General features: G+C 38.3%; 1 protein-coding gene across 1 annotated transcript in view; it reads left to right on the top strand.

Annotated features, from left to right (window-relative positions):
- SIPA1L1 (signal induced proliferation associated 1 like 1) overlaps positions 1-25,164 on the top strand; it is a gene marked incomplete at both ends in the record, with an annotated part of 75,898 nt that overhangs the window by 44,332 nt on the left and 6,402 nt on the right. Inside the window, 7 exons of the mRNA XM_080344531.1 lie at positions 2,553-2,702; positions 7,765-7,889; positions 10,618-10,736; positions 13,201-13,640; positions 19,491-19,730; positions 20,786-20,951; positions 24,246-24,489. Coding sequence (XP_080200657.1) covers positions 2,553-2,702; positions 7,765-7,889; positions 10,618-10,736; positions 13,201-13,640; positions 19,491-19,730; positions 20,786-20,951; positions 24,246-24,489 — 1,484 coding nt within the window. The remainder of the gene's footprint in view (positions 1-2,552; positions 2,703-7,764; positions 7,890-10,617; positions 10,737-13,200; positions 13,641-19,490; positions 19,731-20,785; positions 20,952-24,245; positions 24,490-25,164) is intronic.

Genomic DNA, 25,164 nt, shown 5'->3' on the forward strand with positions numbered 1-25,164 from the left:
TCTTCCCATACTTGGCAAGACTCAACCAGTCCTTTCAGGATGAGCAAGATCTGTTAGAATTAAATCATGCATGGTATAATCCCAGTTCAATTGACTGCAGTGTAATTGTATCTGTTTAATGCAATGGACGCTTGGCCTATTTTTAAATTCAATTATGGCAGTCATGCACTTAAACATTTTGGAAATTCTTTTTAAAGCTGTCTTTTGAAATAGATAATAGCTTGTTTTAGTTTGGATTTTAATTATAAATAAAAGACAAGCACCAAATATCTTAACTATAGGGACATACTGCTAACACAATACTCCTTTCTTCTTGGGAAGTGCCTTTCATCAACAGATTTCAAAGCAGCCCAAAAAGTCAATTCAAACTAATTTACTCTAAAGTTCTCTTGTCTTATTTATACGTTTCACATCAACTTAATGTATTTTGCTGTTAATGGCTTTTTGGTGCTATTGTTAACTGTACCAACAAAATGTATTGCTGCTTTAAATAATAGGATGTCCTAAATGTCTGGTTGTTCATTGCTGTTCTTCAGGCCACATTTATAATACAATTTAGTTTGCCCTTGAGGTCTTTCTTCTTTGTAAATCAGTTATAACTCTCTGACATAGTTCTGAAATCTTGATGTTCTTTCTGAACAGTGTTGTCACTTTTTGGTAAGGCACAGGAATTAAAGAAGAGGCATAGCTGGATTTGAAGTGAAAATGTAAGCATTTCCCAACAGGAAATTGTTTTACAGAAATTATTTGAGAGGCAATTGGTTTCCGTGCCATAAATTGTAATTTAGTATTGGGAAAAAAGGTCATACTTTTAAACTGCATATTGCTCTGCAAGCATAACTGAATTGAACTGTGTGTTGCCTATACAGATGGGTGCGTGCTATTGAAAGCACATCTTTTTGTTGGTAGACCTATTTTTTTCTCTCTTCATAAGAGTTCTGCTGGGAAAATGAACTGCTTTGCTCATGGCTTCTCAAGTTTCCAACTCTTGAACTGTCTTTGTTGCAACCAAATATTTCAGAATTGTTGCTTGATAAATGTTAAATAAGTTAAATTCAGTTTGGTAGACTAAAAAGGAATTACTGGATTTAGTGTGGTGCTTGTGACACTCAGGTGTTTGATCGTTCGTTTCCTGTCTGCGTAAATGAGTTACTATTTGTGATATGTGCTTTATGAAATTCCAGATGATCAAGATGTTTGGTCCAGTCCTACTGTTCCTTCCTTTTAAGATTTTGTTAGTGCACTGCTTTTTAGCAAAGTACTGAGGGGAGACAAAGCACATTTGAGATATAGATATATATTTATACACACACGCACTACTCTCTTTAGATATATAGACATACATAAGTAACATTAGTCATGCAATGCTTTTTTTCATTTTCAAAAGAGTTTTTGAACTTCACAAGTCCTTACAATATTGTGGTGAGAGCTGATTAAAATCTGCCACTCCTTTACAGATACAGATTAAGTGTCTAGGCTACGATCTTGTAAATCCCCAGACCCAAATTGTGTACTGAGGCAACCATCTGTATTTTTCATTGAAGTCAATATGCATTTTTTTAAATGTAAAATTGCTATTTAACTTGTGTAAGTTATCGTGTTTTTCCTAGTTAAAATGAGTAAAGGTTTGTGTTCACAGGAGGATTTTGATGTTCCTGGATGGTCTAATTCAAATTCCACATAAATCACTGCAGAAGTTCTGAATAGCTTCAGTCATCACTGAGTAGAACAAAAAACTAGCTACCAGCAGCAATTCAGTTGGGGTTTGGGAAACAAAATGCACAAAGCAGAAAATGATCTGCAAAAGCATTCAACTACAGAACAGGACATACAAGTTGAGCAGTACAAGCCTGCTGCTTCTAGCCATTCTGCCCAGGTGCATGTGTTGCATTTCTAGGACATTTATTTGGTGTGTGGTTATTCTAAGAGAAGGCAGATTAATATGACTCAGGTCTGTATTTTCAAACAGAGTTCTGATATGTTGAGATAGTTTTATATTAGAATGTTAAATTTCTAGGGGGGGTTGGTTTAAAGTCTGTCTTTAAAAAAATGCATTTTTTAGCCCTTGTGATATAACGTGGGCAAGTTTGGTGGCATAGAGGTAAGCTTGATGCTCTTGGAAGATTTTGCGTAGACAGCTTACTACAGTTAGTTTAAATTCCAGGCAAGAGTTCGTTTTAAGAGTTAGAAATATTTTGTTCTGTTTGGTATTTGGGTGAGGAATGACATGCTCCATTATTCCTTATAAGCAATCTGTAAAACCAAATCAGGACTTCAGAAACTGGGTCATGTTCCCAGTGTGTCCTGGCATTTTCCTCCCACGCTTGCCTCTGTATTTACCCCCTGCATCCAGCTTTGTACAGTTGACTTTCCACTGTTTCCAATAGATTAATCAGGGGAAAATGTCTGATCCTTCAACTGACTTCATTTCCGTCTCCATGGTGCCATGTTCTCTGCTGATGTGATGATTTGCATGATGTTGTCCATCATGCTTTGCACTATGATATTGCTGTTTGATACTGCTGATTGACTGGTTCACTTGCTCTGAACAGGTTGTCTCCAGGTTCTGATGTCTACGTCACGGTTTCATCCATTGCCTTAGCAAGATCGCAGCAGTGCCGTAATTCTCCAAGCAACTTATCATCCTCAAGTGAGACTGGCTCTGGTGGGGGCACATACAGACAAAAATCTATGCCAGAAGGGTAGGCACCAGACTTTTTCGTATTCTTTTCAGGCGGGGTTTTTGTTCTCTGTTCCGTTTGTTGTAATGTATGTATGTTAAACTAAAGGAGTGCTTAGACAGCCTCCTGTCAGCTGTCATTTGCACCCGTTAAAAACATGTTTATTCTCAAATATCATTGTCATGCTTCTTGAAGAAGTTTAAAAAAAACAACCCCTGCTTCCACCTCTTACCTTTGCTACTTATCCTCTCTCTGATCCTAGTCTACAACTGCTAAGTTTATGATACAAAGGAGCCTTTATGTATTAAAAATCTTCATTAAAGCCACTGGTTTCATGTTGCAAATTGTTTCATTTCACAGGTTGAGATTCTAAAATTAAAAAAGTGAAAGGTTTGGGACTTTAGCATTCTGTGCTAGTAGTTGAAGCAAAGTAGTGTTGAGAGCAACTAAGACTTCAGATGTGTAGGCACAAAAGTGCTAATTAATCCAAAGCTAGCATCTCTTTCACATATTCACAGTCATCCTGTTTTAAGGCACGCTCTTCCAACTTTCCAGAAATCTTCAAACTCTCTGAAGTGATCCAATGTCAACGTAAGGAGCAACTTGCACAGGAAGAAATTAAATCTGTGTTATTCTCAGAGAGCACTGAAGGGAGCAATAAATCAAGCATCTCCAAGTAGGGGAAAAAAATAATGGGCAGCAGGAAAGCTGTTGGCCACGTTCCAAATTACTTCCTATAAAGAGGAGAAGGGGCAAAACTGCTGATAGTTCACACTGCTAAGCTTCCCTCTGAAGTCTTCTTGAGTACATAGCAGGTCATTGTGTGTGATTCATTCTGGGTTGGGTCTTTTATCAAGTGGAAGGTATCTCTTTCTCTGTTTTAAAAAAATATGTTATTAGTAAGATTAAATACCTTTGTCAGGAGCTGCTTAGTAAAAGGCACCATCTTTTGCCTGTTCAGGTGCCTGTAGCGGGGCACTGCTCATGTCAGTCCAGAGAACACTGTTCTGAGCATGTGTTTTTGAACAAGTCCTGTTTCTTGCTCCAGGGCGCTGAATATTTGTCCTTGCAGCTCAGTTTGTGGCTTTCCAAAGATGCTGTCTCTTCTCTGCTGCAAACCTACATGAAGGCTTTGACTCGTGAGACTAACAGGCCTGTTCAGGCCATTGTTTAAGTTCATGCTCAAGTCCTACTGACACAAGGAGATGTGCTCTAAACCCATTAAACTTTGCTGTAAGGAAACTAAATAGAAGTGTGTCCAGGGCTCTGCAGCTGGAAGAAGCACTTAACCTCTTTATACACTGCAGGCTTCCTGGCACATCCATGCCAGCAGCACTTATGTGAATTCTGCAGAGCAGCTTGTGCTCCCAATATCTTGTCAGCTCTTTTCCAACTACGTCATTTGCTCTACAAAAAAAGGTATTGCTGCCATATGTCCTTAGACTATCACAACTATTACTACTTGGGTTAGGAAGGGATTTTCAGGCATCAGGCGGGGTTTTTGTTTTGAATTGGCCTCCGAGCACATCAGCAGCCATCCCCAACCCTTTTCCATCTTTTAAGTTAATTGTACATGTATGTTTACTACAGCATTCTGCAAGCAGTTTGCAAGTTCAGCAAAGAGATGTATCCTAGAAACCTTGCATATAGAGTCTTTTTGGTTTTGAGGTTTTAGTTAGGTACAGGGAAACACTGGTTAAGTGGAATAATGAAAGAAGTAATTAATATGTGAACTTTGCATATTCTTTATTGGATGCTTTTTTTTAAAAAAGTAAAGTTATTTACTAAGCTTCAGTTACTGACTATTATTTTCTGTTCTTATAGGAAGAACATTTTGCCTCCCATACTGTTCTTGTACACATGAATCATATTTACTCAGCACTTGCTAAACATTTTCTGCCAGCTAAATGGAAAACACAAAAAAATGTAATTATGAAGGAAACTTTCCCTTGCCTCAGTAAACAAAGTAATATCTGTCACACTCCTAAAAATCTTTGCAGTTTCATGTGCGTCTTCTGGTCTCTCAGATGAATTTCAACAGATTTAGGGCAGCTCTGTAGTGATGTTCAATGTACCAGGTAGAACTGGTCAGCAATTAACCTGTATATGTTGTTAAAATAGGGAATAATGTTGAATAACATTGAATAACATTGAATAATGTTATTCAAATAGGGGGGAGATATTGTAGCCTTTGATTGCTCAGGTGTTAGAAGGATGGGCAGGAGTAGGTATGCAGACAAGGAGGCACTGTGTCCTGAAGGTCACCTTCCAAAGCTGGGGCTCCCATGTGCTCCAGGTGTGCCAGTCACTGGGATGTCCCAGTGTTGGAAATCTCTCCTGCATAATTTGTGTTTACATTTCATTCTTATTGCATGATGTGACAGATTTGGAAAGTCTGTGAGACTTACATGACTGGCAGCATGGGTGTGAGTCCAGTCTCAGTCAGACATCGGTAAAAGCAGTAACTGCTGCCTCTTCTAGATTATTGGTCTGTGTCCTGAGCTGGGTATAGGCAAAAATTTCACTACTTTCAAAAATATCCAGATTGGTCTTGATTGTTTTGTATACTTATCCTGCATTTACCTGAAGGTACATATATGTAATAAATGGCTGTAGAATGTAAAAATGAAATTAAAAAATACCGAAATAATTACTTTTTTTTCTTATGACACATACATATAAATGTATATTTAAACAATCTCACTGTGGTGGGTTTTTTTTTTTTCCTTTGAGGTTTTTTTGGGTTCATTCCTCCATACTCTAATGGGCTATATATTTAAGCAACATAGAATATAGCACCACCTGCATTTGTTGTTCTGGTTTTAAATAGCCCAGTTCGTGTAAAAACATCAAAGACATTTCCTGCTGCTCCGTTAGTAGAGCAATCATTTTAATGAAGTAAAATTAGAAACATTGTGGGTTTGTATATTTCCAATCTTGGAAAAAAGGTCCCATATCGTAAAATGTGCCAAATGTAAAATTGACTGCTTTTATACATATGAACATTAGGGGTTTAGGTAAGAGGACAATGTATCAAAAGTAAAATATTGATGCAGTGCAACTTCATCACACTTGGGATTTGGGCTTTTTCCTTTAGATACCAACTTCTAGTTATTTTATTGTGAAAATATATTCTTCCCAAAGTCTTAAAAGTTTGAAAATTACCTCAGATCAGTATATGAAGAGCCAATCAGCTTTTGAAGTGTTGCATTCATTAAAGAACCAACCAGCTTTGAAATGTTGTGGTTAGACTTTTTATACATCTGTTGAATTAGTCTTGAATTCATTATGTTTAAGTATTTGATTAAGTGAAATGCTAGCTAGTCTGTGTGAGTAGAAAAGGAAGTTCATCACTCACCTAGTGCAATTTCAATTTAAATTCTTTGTAATCAGAAGGCAGATATATCCAGGTTTTCTTCACTTTTTTTCAAGTCATCAAACCATATGTTGCCTGTACCGGGGAGCAGTGAACAAAAGGGAAGCAGGGTCATGTTTGGGTAAAATTTAGAAGGCCCAAATTTCAAAATGTGACATTTTGGAGCTGTACTGCATGTGCAGGCGTGTTTGTCTCCTTGTCTTTAGGGGTGGAAGTGTGATTTCGTTGTTCTGAGTCATATGATGTTGCTTTGGTGGGTTCATTTGAGTTAACAAGTAAATGAGCTTTCAAATGGAATAGCCACATGGATCTTGTTCCAGCATTTGGGCAGATACCTATTTTACACTGGAGGTCATGTGGGGCTGTCCGTAGCTAGTAGAGTGAGTAGAAAGCAGTTTAGTTATTTTATTTTCCATTATTTTGTTAGATACACAGAACTAGAAAAGCTCCTTGTTATACAGAGAATATATCAGCTTGTAATTCTTTGGGGTGTTACTCCGTGTGTGTAGAGTTTGGGAATCTTTTTTTTTTCCTTTGGGGTATGTATGATTATAAAAAGAAAAAGAAGGCATCTCAGAAATGCATTATTCTTGATAAATTCTTAATGATTGATCTGCTAATTCTGAACCCAGCTAAAATTCTTATAGACTTCTAAGTGATCTTTATGTAATAGATAATTATAGATTTAATTCTTACAGGCTTTTAGGCATATAAGGCATGTAGAATTCAGTGTGGCACACTGTGACACAGTGTGTCTGCTTTGTCACTAGATTGACCTCCTTGAATTTACTGTATCATTATTGAGCTTTCTGAAATCCATCTGATTAATCCAGCAGGATTTACAAAGTACATGGAACACTGTTTTTCTTCTGCTCTGTATGTTTTCTTCTACAGCAATAGGTACACGTCTCACTGTTTTCCTACAGCTGTATTTAGTTTACACTGGTCCACTCAAATTATTTTTTGATGAAATAACTTAACTTACAGAATTCATAAATCCCAGGGTTTGGGAATCTGTAACCAATACAGTCAACTTTATAAAAGGTTAACTAAAATATTTAGCAGTGTATTATTGTCCCAAGTGAATATATGTTGTTTGCAAATACGTCTGCGTAACCTAGGTGTGACCTTACTAGTGTTTTGCTTAGAACCCAGGAAACCGGCTGAGATCCGTGGGATTGTCCCAACAAACTTTCTGATGCTTCCTTTGACTAGTTCAAGGTTGTCCTTTCCCAATTAAAAGGATCCATCCTTGATACCTTTTCCCAGTAAGCACACCTCATTTCCCTGCGGGACTTTTATCCAAACTTCGAAGTTTTACTCACTGTGGTCAATTTTCTGTAGCCATGTAATGGTCTGATCATGTTTCCATGTAAATGTCTATGTAAATGAAAATTAATCATTTTCTTTCTGGATGCTTTTGTCTTTTTTTTGATTGTATGCTCTGTAAGTAGATGTTTTTGATCAAAGATGTTTGATAAATTATCGTGTGTTGTAATCTTATGCAGTAAAGGTGCTAAATGGGTCCTGAGAGCTGCCACAAAAATGAAGTGGAAAAGCATTATAAGCCCCTCAAGCCGTTGTGCTATGCATTGGTCTGCCCTGTTGTTTGACACTAACTTCTTTAAAGTGCACTTTTCCCCTTATGTGAGATTTATGTTTATTTACAATAATTATCTGCTTTGTGTTTTTGGGGTGTTACAACAGGTTTGGAATTAGCCGTAGATCGCCAGCTTCCATTGACAGGCAGAACACACAATCAGATTTGGGTGGTAGCGGCAAATCCACACCCAGCTGGCAAAGAAGTGAGGATAGTATCGCTGACCAGATGGGTAGGTAATTAATTCTTTACAATGAGCAAGTGGTGCTAACCACAAGGTGACTTTGGCAATACTTCTCTGTGCAGAGAGAGAACTGTCTTAAGCACTGTGTTTTCAGTGTCTTTGAAAGTTAACCTTGTTCATCAGGATGAATAATTAGGTCTGGAGCATATACTAGCTTCTGCAATCTGTTTCCTTGAGGCCTAGGAGTATCACCTGAGGGAAGAACTGATTTCAGTTCTTCATTTGATTATGGGACTAAATCTACCTTAATGCTCTTACCCTGAAACACTCTGTCCTTTTAGAAGCAGTTGGGTAGACACGCGTATTAATTTGCCTTGCTCTTGAGGATTTGTTTGACCTCACCTACTCTCCTGAGTGACTTGGCTTATTTTAATTTTTGCTTAGTTTGTCTAAAGTGCTTGTGATGTTCCCTTTCAAATGGTGCTATATAAATGCAAATCGATTGTTTGATTGTTGAAGCTATGAGATACTATGCACAAAATAGAAAAAATGCAATTAAAGTTTAAATAGTTAAGTGAATCTATAGCTTGGTAATCGCCTTCCACCAGTGTATACATTTTCATTGTACTTGGCAATTAAGCTGTCAGCTGAGGGAACATATTAACTACATAAAACAGCTGGGTACTGAGAATTTGCATTGTTAAACTTTCATTTGAAGTTTTTGCACATCGACTTTTTGCAACAGCTATGGCTTGACTTCAGTGGATACCAATGAGACTGACAACAAAGGAAATTGATTCATCGTGATGGCCATGATCAAGATTGCTAGATCCTTTTTTTGTGGCTTTGCTACCATAGATTAAACAATTTCATACTTCTTTTGTTGAACATATAGATCATAATTTTACTGCATCACAGCTTTTGTTCTATATAAATGGACTAGTGTTGAACACAAGATAAGGTTCAGTGAGATCAGCAGGCAAATGTCAACCTCAAGTTCTGCAGATGTACTTTGTTCACACACCTTCACAACCTCAGGGAGCTGTGCCTGGATACTGAAGCCATCTGTCAGTCCTTCCCTCACAACTACCCCCACACTTCTCGCTAGAAAGCTGTGATTATACTGATTTGCAGTTCTCATTCTGACAGAACAATTTTTAATCACATATGTTTCGGTACTGTGTGATGGTGACGACACGTGTAAAACTGATCTTTTGCTCAGCGTTACTTTTGCAGACCCAGCAGTTGGGTGTTGGTTCTGGCACTGACTGGAGCTGCCAGTAAGTTCTGTTATACAATGTCAGGTGTCACCATATTAGTGAAATAAATAAAGAAGGTCAAGAAGAACAGGAAAAATCGTGTGGTAGAAGAAATGGCTCCAGCATTTGGTGAAGGCTGAGATATACAAAGTCACACATAATCCCTGTGTTTTATCTGTTGCATATTGTCCTGCATTCATGGAGTTGCAGTTAGAAGCTATATCTCTGACTGGAAACCTTATTGCCAGTCTGGTGAATCTAGGTCAAAGGTTGGTTCTATGACAAAGACATTTCCACTTGAGATAATCTATCTCAAGATAAATAAGGCATTATGTGCAGGGATTCCGCACACTCACTCCTTCCTGTCCCATTCTTGGCTACAGAAGACCTTTGTTGTTTGTGCACCAACAAGGCTTACTACCACTCGCCAGGGGGCATCAAATTCATTTAATTTTTTAAATTATTTTTTTAATATTAAAAAAAGAAGCCTTTTATATTTTTTTAAAGTAATGCTGCAGATCAAGATGAACAAACTGTAGCTAATTACCATGGGTGCTTTTATGTACTTGTTGTTCATAAGCACATTTTCTACTTAAAAAGCAGCATTTTTAGAAGTGCAGAGTTTTGCATAACCACAGGAAAGAAGATACATGTAAAAGTCACAAATGAGAGAGATTTTTTTTAAATACTGACCTTGGGATCTGAGAAGGCAATTACCTACCTGACGGGCTATGTCTGAACACCCTCTAGACCAACATGGTTATCTCCTGGGAAAAAAATAAGTTTAATTGGCAAAGAGCACTGCTATGAGTGTCCACGTAATACATGTGATTTGAATTCCATCTACTTTTATCAGGCTTAGTTTAATAAGTATTCCTTTTCTACATCTATGCAGTTTCCACTATCACAGCCATCAGTTTTTAAGGGAATATTGTGATTCAACATTATTTTTGTCTCTTCAATTAGAAAATGTTTGCTTAACTCTCACCTTAATTTTGACAAGAGATACGTGTAGTAGTTGTACTGTAAAAAAAACATTTATTTAAGTGATGTCTGTAGAGTTTTGCTATTGTCCTGCCTTGCGTAGGCTACAATTTAAGGAAATGTGGATGTTTAGGTTTTTTATAATGTCTTGTCTACAAGCAATGTGCATATAGACATAAAATGTCAACATACTCTGAATGTGAATATTGTGCTGTTTATTGCTCTGATGTAGCACAGTTGGACATTAGGGGAATGATACCATTCAGGCGGTTCTAACAGCAGCCAGGATGGTGGCTGCTGGCTCTTCATCAAGTTTTACTGATTTACGCTGGGCAGGAATGGGCCCTTACTTACTCACCTGAGTTTTGTCACAATATGTATTTTTGTATTTGGAATTAATTTCATGTTAGGTATCTAAAGTTTTGGGGTAATGGTAATACTGGAAAAATTGCAGTGGAAAATGAGGTTACGCATTTTCTTAGTTTGTTGCACTGCATGTGCTCTTCAGTACATCATTGTGTGCTGTGTTGCAGAACCAACCTGCCATGTCCCAGCAGTATCGAAAGTCCTACCGTCCTTCAGAGAAAGCCCCAGTGGAAGACTGATGAGACAGGATCCTGTGGTTCACTTGTCTCCAAATAAGCAGGGTCATGTAAGTCATCTGAAAGGAGTTATTTAATGTTTTGCTTTTGCTTTATAAGCTCTTGATACCAAAAGTGTTGTTCAAAGTTGTATTTAGAGTGTCAATTAAAAAAAGAAAAAACAAATCCTCAAGCCCTGTTCCCTACTAGAATATGGAAGCAGCAGTAGAGTAGACCCGTTGTTTCCTGAATCCTACAGAAGCTAAGCACAGCCTATGGAAATATTTATTAGTTAATAAAGTTTTGTTACCAGTTGAACAGCAACTTGTTGCCTGTTATCTTGTGATAAGTAAGGAATTTGTTGAAGTTTAGAAAGGTATTCCTAGGCCTTGTGTGTGAGACTTAAAGTTTTCTAACATTTTCGTAATGCAACACTCAGCTGCTCCTTTGAAACAGAATAGTGATCCTGCTCTTGGTTTTTGTACTTTCTCCATTTTCCTCATCTGGTGTAACTATTACTTTCCATAACCTGGTTTGCACACTGTTGGGAGACGTTATCTGAAAGATCTGCTGGAAAAAAAACAAAACAAAACAAACCACACTGTCTAATTTTTCATTTATGTTTAAGGTCTAAATGGTAAATTCTACCTTTCTGGTCTCCACAGACACAGATATTCACACCTCTTTGGAGAATGTCACTTCCTGATTGACATACAGAGGAAATAAAATTTGTAATGTTCATAAATTTAATATGTCTTGAAAATTATTTAAGTCACTAGGAAAAAAAAAGTTAAATGTTAAATTACCCAATAAGCTTTATTAATTTTTTTTATTTATGTATACAATCAGCAAAAATATGGAGCTGTGTTGCCTGATTATATGAAAAGTATTAGTTGCATTTATTTAGGTGTGAGTAAGTTTTTAATTGGCTTTGATATTTGTTCCTGCTTACTGGCATTCTTCTTTCAATACAATTGGCACTGTTGCTTTTAGGTTATTAATTCACAACAACACATTTATTATTTAAAAAAACAACACACACCTGTCTTCATATTCTTAGGAGCACAAACTAGTTTTTATATTTAGATTAACCTGTTTTCCATGAGATGTATTTAACCATATGATGATGTAATACATAACTCAATAGCTTGTGTGGAAGGTGCAGCACTGGAATTACTAATACTTGCATTCTTGTCATTTAGTCATTGTTAGAGTAAATCTTTATTATGTGGACAGATGGATGGGGGGGAGTGATGCAGTTCCTAATGAAGAGCAGTAATTTTAATGAGAGATAACTAGGAGTCCAGATCAACTTAATATTCCTCCTGTTTTTCTGTCAGTTGTTGCTTTAGTATAATAAGAAACGTGGATGCTGAGATTTCTTGCTCTTGGTATACACCTATTCTCTATTTTCCATCTTTTCCAGTGAAAACAGAAACAATATCTGATTTTTTATATTTGGCTGGGATCTCCGCCCATGCATGTTTTTTAAAATTCCAGTAGACAAATAGGAAGGGTGGTTCTAAGTCTCTTCTCCATCCTTTTTCATTATTCCTGGGCCACATGGTCACCAAACAAGCCAATGGCCTACTGAAAAACTCCTTCAGTTCTGATTAAATAGATGATCAGAACTTGTAAATTCTGTAGATGGAAACTAAAATTAAGGAAGTCAGATGGATATAAATACCCCAAAGGTAGGTGAGCTACTAAGCAGTGATGAGTGTATGGCAAGAAATTCTTCATGGAAGGGGATATTCCACCAATGCCCACTATGGAATTTAGGGCATTGAGTTTCTTCGTAACAGTTGACTGTAACCACGGACAAAACACACAAACCAGCCAGACGCTGGCATGCCCTGATGGGACAGTTTAAAAGCACTGTATTAAAGCTTACTTTCTTTCAATTCTGCCTTTTGAAAAACAACTTCAGATTAGTTAAATTAGCATTTCAGTGGTCATTTGCAATGGACACTCCTGTTGAGGAGCAAATATACTCTACTACAAAGGGGCAGGAAGAGTAGTGGTTATTTTACCCTGCTTTAACCTCTTGATAGGCAAATGGATTATTAAAATAATGTGCACTTTCTGGGGATGGGTTATGCTTCATGTTATAAAACACTGGAGTCTTAAAATTAGAAAATTTTTAGTTCTAGCAGTGTTACACCAAGTCAAAGTCTACGCAACTCAGCCAGTTTCACTGGTCTAGGCTGAGCAGAGCTGTGCTTGAAAGGAAACAGTGTGAAGTATTTTGGGGCAAAATACAAACAGCTCTGACTTCCCCTGAATAGTTAAGACACGGCGTCCAAATCCATATGAGAGCTTTTTATGTGCACGCAGAACAGAGCACATGTATTGTGTTGGAATTAAATTTTTAGAGTTTGTTATTCTCCTCAATTTATCTATCCAACACCTCAAGGTAGAAAAGCTCCTATTGTGCAGTGGTGACTTTTGTAACTGTTTATTTCCTCCTTTACTGCCGTAATTCTGAAATTAACTTACAAGTGTGGGTTTTTTGGATTGTTATTTTTTGTGTAGTCGGACAGCCACTACTCCAGCCATTCCAGCAGCAATACGCTCTCCAGCAACGCCTCCAGTGCTCACAGTGATGAAAAATGGTATGACAGTGGAGAGCGCACCGAATCGGAGCTGAACAGCTACAACTACCTTCAGGGGACTTCAGCGGATAGTGGCATCGACACCACTTCCTACGGACCCAGCCACGGCAGCACTGCCTCCCTGGGAGCAGCAACATCTCCCCGCACAGGGCTAACAAAGGAGAAGGTGGCACCGCTGTGGCACAGCTCCAGCGAGGTGGTCTCCATTGCAGACAGGACATTGGAAAAAGAGAGCCACATGGACCGAAAGGCCGAGTCTTCACTGAGCCTGGATATTCACAGCAAGAGTCAGCCACCCTCCAATCCTCTAACGAGGGAGAATAGTGCTTACAGTCTTAGTGATGCCATCTCACACACAAGGTAATTTTCACCTCTCGTGAGAATGACCCCTCCACACTCATTTCCCCATTCTCACTCACTAACCTGTCAAAAGTGAGAAGTGAATGTTGGAGAGAGAGTTTTCTACTTAGGTAAACCAGTGTTTTTAAAGATCTCACTGTGCAGAATGCTTGAAAATAAAGACCACTTTTAGTCTTCACGTCTGCTACCACTTATAGCAATAAAGAATGTCTTCGAGAGCATATTCCATAGTGCTGCTACTAAACGTAAGGCAGACGTGTATGATGCGTTCAAAAGGAATATTTTGCAACAACTGCAGTTCACATGTGGATCAGAAAGGGAGATCAGTCCATTTTATTAAAGAACAGTTTAATATAGAGGTCTTTTTTAGTCTTGCAAGTACACATTTTGGATGTTTTGCATTTTTTTTTTTTTCACCAGGTTCTTTGATTAGAAATCTGCTTGCAGTCAGTATGATCAATACTGAGAGCAAGTTGCTTGGGAATGCAAGTGTAGATTTAATCTCATTCTGCTGCAAGCTTCTGGGTATGACACATTACAGTCACCTTCCCTCTCTCCCTCAGTTTTGCTACTTGTAAAATTGGCAGTATCAAGTACATGTATGATGTACTTGAGCACCTCAGGTGGAAGATACCCACTTGACAAGTTAATCAGAGCTGCTAGAGAGAGAAAACATTTTAGACCATTTTCCTAACCTATTTCCCAGGAAGTATTCAGTGTGATTTTTTTGGAAAATACTCATACTGTGTCATACTAGCAACCAAAAAAACCCACAGCTCTTTCAAGGAAGTTGTGTGATCATCATCATTTGTTGGCCTTGCAAAGACTGACTTGCATTTTTATTCATAAGTTGCCTTTGTTTTGAGTGTGCAGCTAAAATACCTACAGATGGGAAGTCTGAAGCAATTTTTGCTCATTGTTTTGAGCAAAGCCACATTTATGCAAGGCTAGATGTGGATCAGACAGTTAACACCACATACAGTAGCTGCAAGTAGGGGTTGTCATAGAGACTTTAATGTAGTGAACGGTCTCCGTGTACTTTGTCATGGTAATTTTGACTAAGTAGTCTATTAATGGTGGTCCTGTTCTGGTTTTCTGGATTTCATGGTTGGCCATTTTTGGCAATAAAGCTCATATTCAGTTGGTATAAATCCCACCCAGGTCTTTGAGGCTTTCTAGTAGCTATGCATGCATGAAGGACTTGAGCAAGCCTGTAGCAAACACTATGCAGAGGGATTTACTTCAGTTTGGGGCAATATCAGCATGTGTTGTCAGGCATTGGAACAGGCTGCCCAGGGAAGTGGTTGAGTCATCATCCCTGGAGGTGTTTAAAAGATGTGCAGATGAACCAAGACTTAGGTTATGTTGGACTTAATCTTGAGGGTCTTTTCTAGCCTAAATGATTCCATGATTCTGCGTGCCCCTTTCTTGAAAGTAAAACTGTATATGGTGGTTATTCGCAGTTTTATCACTTTTATTTTAAGGCAAACATGCCTATATGCATTTTTTAATGTTAATTAGGATTTCCCATGTAACCTGTGGTACTTTTTTGAATGTAACTAGCAGAAGCATTAAATGTGAGATTCTTATACAAAATGTTAATTGTAATAAAGATGTCAGTATTTCCATTTGGAAGGATTTCTTCAGAAGTGATTCAAAGAAGCTTGGAAAACTCACATGTAACTCTTGGAAGGTTTATTGTAAAGGTGGGCCTAAAGAGAATGGCATCTTTGTACATCTGAGGTTCTGATTTCTTCTTCTCTGAGCACCAAATAGAATTAGTTCAGTAGAAAAGCCAAGGAAATTTAATAGAAAGAAACTTATCTTCCCAGGGCAGGCACGCCCTGACAGCTCTCAACTTCATCTCCCTTGGGTTTACTTGGTAAACTGATTGCAAACTTAAGTCTAGGACATTGTCTCATTGTTTATTATAGTATAGCATTGTGTCTTCAAACACGGTATTTTCTCTGGTTGATCTGGATTAATTTACGTGATGTTTCTCTGGTGATACTGAAATGATTCTCTACATGTTTTTGCGGGACTGTTACTGAAATCGTCAAGATAAAGGTTCCTTGGGCTTTATGCTAAAGAAAACAGTTGGCTTTTTTCATATTTTTTTTCCAGTTTCATTTGAAAATCAGGTGTTAAAAATTGAGCTCTTTGCAAAGAGGAGTAGTAGCAGTTTGTAGAACACATGGGACGCGATACTTGAGAAATATCACAATCCTTGCACTCACATAGTTTATTTTGGTGGAATAAAAGCAGACTGACTTTTGTTCGTTCTCTATTTCGTGCTTTTAAAGACTAGAGCATGTGTTTGGTGCTTCGCAATAAAGCAAAGGCACAGTCTGGGCTAGAAAGCTTTCATTTTGTTTCTTGTGGCGTCCTCACTTGGTGGCCACCTACTGGACAGCAGAACCTGAGGGAACCCTTGGTCCAGCTCTTTGCTCCCAGTGTTCCCATAGCTCTGTCTCTGAGGGCACAGCAGCTTGGAGCTGGAGGCTTCTTCAGCTGGCACTTCCAAAATGCAACCGCAGCTGCCTGCTTCAAGGAGGTGAAGGAGGGGAGACTGAATGATGATTCTGAATAGGTGACTTTCAATGAGAAATGAACAGCTTAATTGGTGTGTTTCTCTATCAGTTTCTAAATCGTTATCCTTTGTAGGTTCTCACTTTTTTTTACCTTTTGCCAGAATGTCTGTACCGTCTTTAGAGCCGGGTTTCTGAGCAAGAAGAAAAGGAATTTGGCCCTAAAAAGAACTCAGTGACAAACGAAAAGAAAATAACCACAAATTAGAGTGTTTGTGTCTGTAGAAGACAGGAGCGATAATTAGCGTTCAGATCATTTGATGGTGCATAAAAGAACTTGTACCTGAGAATTGGTGGCAAAATGTAAATTACAGTGATTAACTTTTACAGCAGAGCTTCTGGCTGGGTTTTATTTTTCTTCTCCACCCCCATTGCTGGAGTCCTTCCTGATGATTGTGCAGGTTTCTCATCGCATCCCTGGAGAATTGCATTATGTAGGCCAGTAATTATACAGAACTATTATAGCTGAATGTCATTAAATGAAGCCATATGTGCTGATGGCATGAATTCCCTAAGAAAAAAAACAAATAAAACTTTCACTTCCACCTAGACTGTGTGGTTTCTTACAGTCCTCTTACCAAAACTAAAAGGAAGATTCTGGCTATCAAGTATCAAGTATCTTTTTCATTACTCCTAGTAATTTTACAATACTCTAAATCTTATTTAATGATAGTAGAATGCTTTTATGAATGGCTCATCTGCAATTTTTGCAGATTGTCATGTAATATTTGAATTTTTCCTTAATGTAATCCTTGATGTCTCAATAATTGAGGTGGGGGACCAGCAGTGGCTGTCTCTGTGTCCTGAGAATGAGGACTGAATTTCTTCCAGATATAATCAAGCTGGTCTGGGTGTCTGTTACAGTATGAGGATCCTCTGCGTGCTTCCTGGTGTTGAATACTCTAATATCTTCCCATCGCTACCATAGAGCTCCAGCTCTGATTCAGTTATTCTGAATCTTACCCAAAGTACTTGCTGACAGTTAACAAGTGTGTCTTTCCGTCTGTCTATTGACCTGCCTGTGCTTACCTGTAGTGTGAAAAATTTTAGTCATATCCACGGTTCTGTGCATAGTTTCTGAAGCAAAATATCCTCCCAAAATACTATATTGTAAAACCACAACTCAAAATATGCAATACATTTTAAAGAAAAGTGTATTTAAAACCGTATGCTAATTTTCTTGCTTATTTGCCAGACTGCTCTTGGCATCTATTACATGACACATATTAAAATACAGTAATAATATTTTAAATAAATGCATATATGCAATATGATATGTAATAAAATATTCTCATTATTTTATTATATATACATGTGCATTTTATGTAGAGCATACCGAGCATCATTTTTTACCCTCTTTGCCTGGGAATTTTAAGGATCAACACTACCAGTCTATCTAGATGTTGTTATTGCTTTTTGTCAATAAATGTTTTCTCACAACTGGCACTTCCTTGAGAACTACCTGATGGACTAAAGAATTCTGAGATGTGATCAGAACTTCCATTTTCCTACACTAAAGCAAAAGACTTCTCCAATTTTGAGTGTATATAGAAGGTTATAAAAATGACAAAAAATAGCCCAATATGTTTTCTTTAAAGATATGCATCTTCTCCAGATCTTTGTGGTTTAATTTTGTGGTGGTGATGTCTCACAGATGGGCTGGTTTACTCAGTGTGTGTAGGAGTTTTCTTTCAGTATTGAAAGAGAGAAGGGAGAATGAGATTTACTGCTTCTCTCCCTAGATTTTATTTTTCTCTGCTTTCTTGCTATACATTATGTTTACTTGTGTCTGTTACAAATAAGAAGGTTGTGGTGTGCAGAGCTAAATATACGGGCTTGATGGACAGGAAAATCTCTTCCTATATTTTCCCAATCTGCCATTTTTGTGTAGGCCTTTCAAATGTAGAGATGGAAGGAAGAAAAAAAAGTCTATAATACAAAACTTGTATGGTGATTTCTTTTTTTTAGACTCTTTCCTGTTGTCATTGGTGAGAGAGGAGAAACTGCAGAGCGTTAATTCTCCTCATGTATCTGAGACAACTAATTTAAGAGGAGGGGAATCACCTCCCAAGGAAATTTCTCCATTGACTACAGCAGGAGCCAGACAAGTGGCATACACTAGATAACTGGCTTCTATAGGCTAAGTTTAGGTGAGATTACTTTTCCAGGTGGCAACATAAATTTAACCTTAAAGTCTCTTTGTCTGCTTCAGCAAGATGTAAAAATGCATTGTTTTATAAAAATATGAAAAGTCCTGATGAATTTTCTCTTAAGCTAGGAAAGAAAAGATTACTCAGTGACTTTATTCAGCCTCCCAGCTAATTTTTATTTCACAGTCAGAAACTGTTCTTTAGCACGGGACCATCTGTTTCATATTCCTTCCTTGCACATTGGATACAGGGATGAAAATGTGACTAAGTTGTGTAGAGGACTCAGAAAACTGGTCTCCAAATATATAACACCGTTTCAGTACTAACGTTTTGCATTAAGTTTTCCTGTAACTGCACTTAGAAATGCCCGACCTTTTAGGGTTGTTATAGTAAATATTGTCTTAAGTCCTTGTGCTTCTGGTATTATGCAAGTTGCATCACATTTCAATATCTGCATAGCTAAAGAGTAGCTCCCATCTAAAGCTCCCCTCCTTCTTTCAGCAATACACTGCAGTTGGTCATCCCGACTCTTTTTGCTCTCTAGACAGATTGTGATACATGCAAGAGACCTGCTCAAATTTCTCAATTTAAGAGTCTTTTTTTGCAAACGGTAACTCCCTTTCAGGCAAAATCCAGGAAGCCCTGCTTTGAAGGACATATGGGCTTCTTCTTTGGTTTGTTGTGGGGTCTTAAAGAGATGATTCCTGTTGCTTAAGTTCCTTCAAAATATGTTTTCTGCCACAACCAGGAATCCCAGCAATAAATTGGACCCTGGGCTCTTTTTTTGCTAATTCAGCTGCAATCTCTTATATTACTTTTAAGCTGCCTCCTGACTGTGAACCCTAGATTTCCCATTTGTGAAGGGGAGTGAGGGGATGCTGGTGTATTGTATCCTCAGAGGTTGCTTATAAAATTTTTCATTACTATGTGAGATGTTTTTAATAAAACATTGGTGGGAATGCCCATAAGAATAGCAAAGTGGTTTTGCTACTCTACCTGCTGTTGATCCAAGTAACATCTCGTGCTCAGAGTTCCGCTTTAAAAATAGGTGAACAAGGTGCATGTATACACATTTGAGGCAAATTTTGTCTTTATTGTGTTTTTTCTCATAGTACCATGAGCTCACGACACTCTGCCAGCCCGGTTGTTTTCACCAGTGCCAGAAGCTCACCTAAAGAAGAGATTCATTCTGCTACTTCTCCCCAGCTCGCACCTTCTTTCTCCTCTTCCTCTTCTTCCTCATCTGGTCCCAGGACTTTCTACCCTCGCCAGGGTGCTACTAGCAAGTATCTGATTGGATGGAAAAAGCCAGAAGGGACAATAAACTCGGTGGGGTTTATGGATTCAAGAAAGTAAGACTGGTTTTTGATTCTCTTGTTTGGTTGTTCACCTTAATTGTAAAGAAGCATTGAGATCTGTGACATTTCTCTGTATAGAAGAGCTCAAGACTATTGAATAGAATGCTTGAACTTCTGTAGAACTTTAATCTAGAGTTCTCAGCTACGCTTAAATATTTGATGGTTAGCTAATCTCCTTCCCTGTTGGCTTGTAAAATATCTTCTTTTTTTTTACCATTTCTAGAGATGTGTATGGATTTGAGTTCTGTTAAAGCTTATCTTTCCTCAGGTGCTCTTAAGAGTGACTCAAAATGCTATTTGAGCAAATATTAAAAATCATCTTAACACAGAGCCTGAGTTTTCCTTAAACCTCTCATCCCTGTAGTAGTACCATGCATTAGCGCTGTGGCACTCCATGTGACCTTGTTAAGATTGCTGCCAGTGTCCAGTGTAACTGGCTGGATGCAAGCCAAGATCTCTCTGTGTTACAATATGCAGCCATCTCTTTTGAAAAAGAAATTGAGAAACAACTTCCTAGTGAAAATATTGTTTCTGTCAGTCTAGTATGACTTGAAAAGCAAGGGGTTCAGAAAGCCCATTTCAAATATTCAGCCCCTCTTGACTTACATTGGGTCAAGCACAGTATCCCTAGAAGATACTGTGACTGTCAAAAGGAGGTGGTGAACTTTTGTGATAACCGCATTATAAAAAGCCAGTTGAAAGGTTGAAGAAACTTAGTGATTTGCTGGTTTGGGGCTCATTTAAGACATTTATATTTTTTTAGTTTTGTACAGAGTGCATGTTTTTTTAATAGATTCAATCCCACATTGGGAAAATGTTATTATAACCTTTAAGTGTATTGTTAGTTGATGTTTTAAAGCAAGTTTATTGCTTCAACAGGTATTCATTAAGATGAGGCTCCGCTGTATTAGCAAAAGTCCTTCCTCTCCTCCGTGCCCCCACCTAGCTTTTTTCTTTGAAAATCTTGAGGGTGCTATAATTCTTGTTTCATTCATGCCTCCTGCCCCAGGGATTTGAGACCTGAATGTGTCTGTTCCATTTCATTTAAGACGTCACCAGAGTGATGGCAATGAAATGGCCCACCCTCGGCTGCGTGCTTCAGCAAGAGATCTCCGAGCATCACCGAAACGAGCATCCAAGTCCACTGTTGAAGAAGAGCTGAAGAAACTGATAGATCTTGATAGCCCAACACCTGAGTCCCAGAAGAATTTTAAGGTATGTTAAAGAGAGAGTCTGTCATCTGGCCATCTCCTGTCACAGTTACATGAAATCTGAGAACACCTGAAGAGCAGCGCACAAGCCCTCTTCTGATCCAAGTCATAGTTCTGTTGTTACAAAACAGAAATGTGTAAAGTTACACTTTCTGAGGATTTGATTGTTGAGTTCATTGCTGCCTAGGCATATCAACTACTACAATAAATGCTTCACAATTTAGAAAAGGATGACGGCTGTGAAGCTCTTAAGATTTCTGTGTAGAAAATGCTGAGTGCTTTCAAAGCAAAGCTGAAGCATTCATTCATACAGGGCTTGCAGGATTGGACTTTGGACTCAAGAGTTTCTCAGGATCTTTTTCATTCTCACCCATAACAGGAAAATAAAATGCAAAGCATTCCCTGAATTCTCATCATGGACTGAAAGTCATCCATTTGTCACAGACTTTCTACTAGAGAAATACATTTGGGGGACAGTCACTGCAATACTATTACAGTTTTGTGTGCAAATTTGAAGAGAATGGTATGCCAAATTGCAAACATTTAGGACTGCTGGCTCATGGGAAATCCTGTAGTATTGTTATGCATTTGAATTGTTCTTCTCTGATTGCATCACTAGGCAGTGACTTGTTGGCAGCATTTGAAACCCTTGCAAAAAGCATGCTTTTATGCCTCTCTAATCCTGTTACTGCACAAGGACAACAATGCTTCCTAAACTTAAGCAAATATTTATACAGCATAAATAGCTAGAAATATTTCCCGCTGTGTTTCAAAATGTGTATAGTAACCCCAGTGCATATGTTAGTTTTAAAAATCCATGATTGTGAAGAGAACATCTTGATTTGTACAGTCTCCATGTACAGTCAGTGCCTAATAGCTGGGGCTCATCACCTGGAGCCCAAATGCTTTCCACAGCCTCTAGGCAAAAGAGAGAGCTGCAGCTTCTTTCTTTGCTTATAAAAACCCACAGTGGCTTATTAAAACTTGTAAGAGCTAGGTTCTGTACACAGGTTATTTCAGCGGTTACTTTTGAGGCCAGAGAAAAAAAACCCTTGCCAGTGGCAAGATGCATTTTCCTTACATTACTGAGGGGAGTGGGACCTGGGCAATGTGAGCATCTCCTGTTGGTTCGTTTGAGCAAGAGAATTGTTCTCATTCAAAAAAATTCCATTCTGTTTAAAGAGGTGGCCTGAAGACCATGAAAAGTGTGTATGTTCCCAGGGTTTTTTTTCTGCTTTGGGATTAGTGAATCAATTCTTACCCTGATCTTTATTTCCTGGTGACTGTGACTAGTATGTTAATGCTGGTTATACTTTTGATAAATTTCAGCAAGTTAATAACGTTCTATCACACCAATAAATTGAATCTTCCATTTTAAAAGTAGCTGTCATTTCTGCCCACTGCATGATTTATATTTCATCTTACAAAAAAGTTGCTCATAAGGAAGACATAAAATTTTTTGACAGTTAAAGAAAAAGAATTATAATGCCGTTCATTAGTTCACTGCACAAAGACCAAAAATCCTCCTCCTTACTGTCTGTTGTCTGCCAAAGGCTTTGTTTGCTAGTAGAATTTGTTCTAGGCTGTGATTTTGTGTGTCTTGTGCATTTTTTTTAATTATCTTTCCAGCCTTCCTGATCTCCTTATGCATTATATCTTCTCAGACAAGTCACCCTTCTTTTTCTTTTCCCTCTGCTCTGTTACCAGAAGACAATTCCTGCTCATATTGCCTCTGTTCAACTTCATCAAATACTTGTATTTGTGCAACCTTTTAATCTCAACATCTGATATTAGCTGGTGATTCCAGCTCCTAATTCTTTGACACTGAGTGAATTACACCACTGTTGAGTAAATGCTGCTTGACTTGGCAGCCCTTTCTTTCCCTTTGCCACTTCAGGACAAGCACTGGGAGATTTCTCTGGATCATAACATATACCTGCTGGTTGAGCTTTTAAATTTCAGAATAAAAAAGCAGCTTATCCTCAACGTAACATAGTGACAACTGTGTACCAGGTGTCATTTCTGTAGTGTTAACTATATATGTGGGTTTCATACTGTGATGGGCATGTCCGAGGAAGGCAACGCAGAATGGAGAATTTGACGTAATAGAAGTTGGCATCGGACATGGCTTCTCTTTCCTTCCTTGTTTTTTGATGATAGCGGGTTTTTGGAATCTTAATTGTTTCTGGTCTTTAATCATAAAACCAAAATGTGCAGCAGTCTTTTAATATCAAAATCTGTAATGTTTTGGGGAAGAAGGAAAAAAAGAGGCATATTATCTTCCCTTCTACAGTACCAATAGACCCTCTTCCATGTTCTTCTCCCACCTCGTAGTGTGGGGTTTTGATCACAGGAATAAAGTACTGTCTGTTTAAACATTCTTTTTTCCTCTTTCTGAGAAGAGAGAACCATTTTCATGTGCAAATGAGCCACCCTTTATAATGTTTAATCACCTTTTCTAGAAATCGTATTATCTCTCTTTTTGTTTAAACTTGCTTACAGAACAATGAGGGTGGTGAGATTGTCCTTTGTTTGCCATTTCTCCGGGAAAGCCTTTGGACCAAATTTGCGCTAAACCATAAAGAAATGTCATATTTTAGAGACAGTTACATTGGTACAGGTGTCATGAAAATCAGTGTCTCTGCTGATGGGCATGGTTGTGTGTTCTGTGGCAGCAGCTCCCTGGCACTGGCCAGAGAGTTGGTAGCTCCAGGCTAATCCACTGCGTGGCTTTCTCTGTGGAGCATGGAGGAAGCTGGGATGATGGTGGGGGTAAGACATAAGTTTTCTCACTCATGGGACTATTTACTTCATTTTGATTCAAATCCTTCTGAAGAATCAAAGTGGTGGTGGGTGTTTCTCATCGTTCGGTAATAGGAGACTGCTAATGAGTTGGCATTTGCTGGTGCTCTGCCTGCAGGAAGGCAACCGCCTCCATGCAGGAGGGACAGCTCTGGTTTATGCAGCATTCAGTCCGTTTCTCTAAACATTATCTCTGCTGCACATTGGCTCTAGAATCTGCAGGACTGCCTGAGGTTTCCACTTCAGGGGAAGTTTGAAGGATATTTAAAAGGTAGAAAGCGAGATATACAGGTCTTTTTTAGCCTATGTTATCCAGTTACAATTTCCTTCAAAGCAGATTCCTTTAGTTCTTTTTCCTATCCAGCCTGAAAAATATGTTAACACTTGTGTTCTTATTAAAAAAAAGTTTTAAAAAGCTATTTCAGAAAAGACTTCAAAATTTTCTTTATTGATTTTTTTTTTTCTCATTTCTGTATTTGTTTTTTCCAATGTATAGTCACACACTCTGTCCTGTCAGTCTCCCTTTCCCAGCACTCCTACCACAAGGCGTGCCTTGCAAAGGACTTTGTCAGATGAGAGTATTTACAGTGGTCAGAGGGATCACTTCTTCGCCTCACGGGCCTCGCTCTTGGACCAAGCAATGCCAAATGATGTCCTGTTCACCAGCACATACCCTTCTCTCCCAAAGTCGCTGCCATTACGGAGACCGTCATATACTTTGGGAATGAAATCACTACATGGTAAGTGTCTTTCAGGTTTTTCTACTTTCAAAGGAATCCTTTGTTAATCACGTTATGGGAAAATGTTTGTTATAGCGATTAGTGCTTCCATCTTGATTTTGCTAAAATGAAGAGAGTCAAGTCACATGCCTGAAAATATAAAATAGGATGGAAATTGGTTTTTTTCCTCACTTCAGTAGGTATAAGGCTGCATGAGGTAAGTGCAATTACCTTTCACCTTTTTTTCCAATGAGCAAATAATACATGCCTGGCTATACACCAGTGACAACTGCAGGTGTCAGTTCTATTAGTGTGGGATTCTGGGAACAAAATACTATTAGGAAAGTAATGATATAAAAGTGGATAAATACTAGTGGACATTTGGATGTACAACTACACCAGATAGAGTTTTTAGTGCACAAACTTTTTACATTCACTCTGTTACCCTATTCATTTTGCCAGAGTTGAGTTAATTATTTTAGTCACACATCAACAGCTAACAGGAAAAAGTCAGTGGTAACCTGCTGTCAAGAAAGTGCTCAGCTTTCCCCGTTATTTTACTGAGAAGTCTCAGAAGGATTATCTGATAGGTTGTGTGTTGCTGCATGTGAATGTCTCAGTGGGTGAGAAAGGGAATTTTCGCAGGTTCCCGCTGTACCTCATAACTACATGTCTACTAAATGTGTTTTCCAGAAA

Source organism: Nesoenas mayeri (assembly GCF_963082525.1).
Source record: "Nesoenas mayeri genome assembly, chromosome: 5".
Lineage (NCBI taxonomy): Eukaryota > Metazoa > Chordata > Aves > Columbiformes > Columbidae > Nesoenas > Nesoenas mayeri.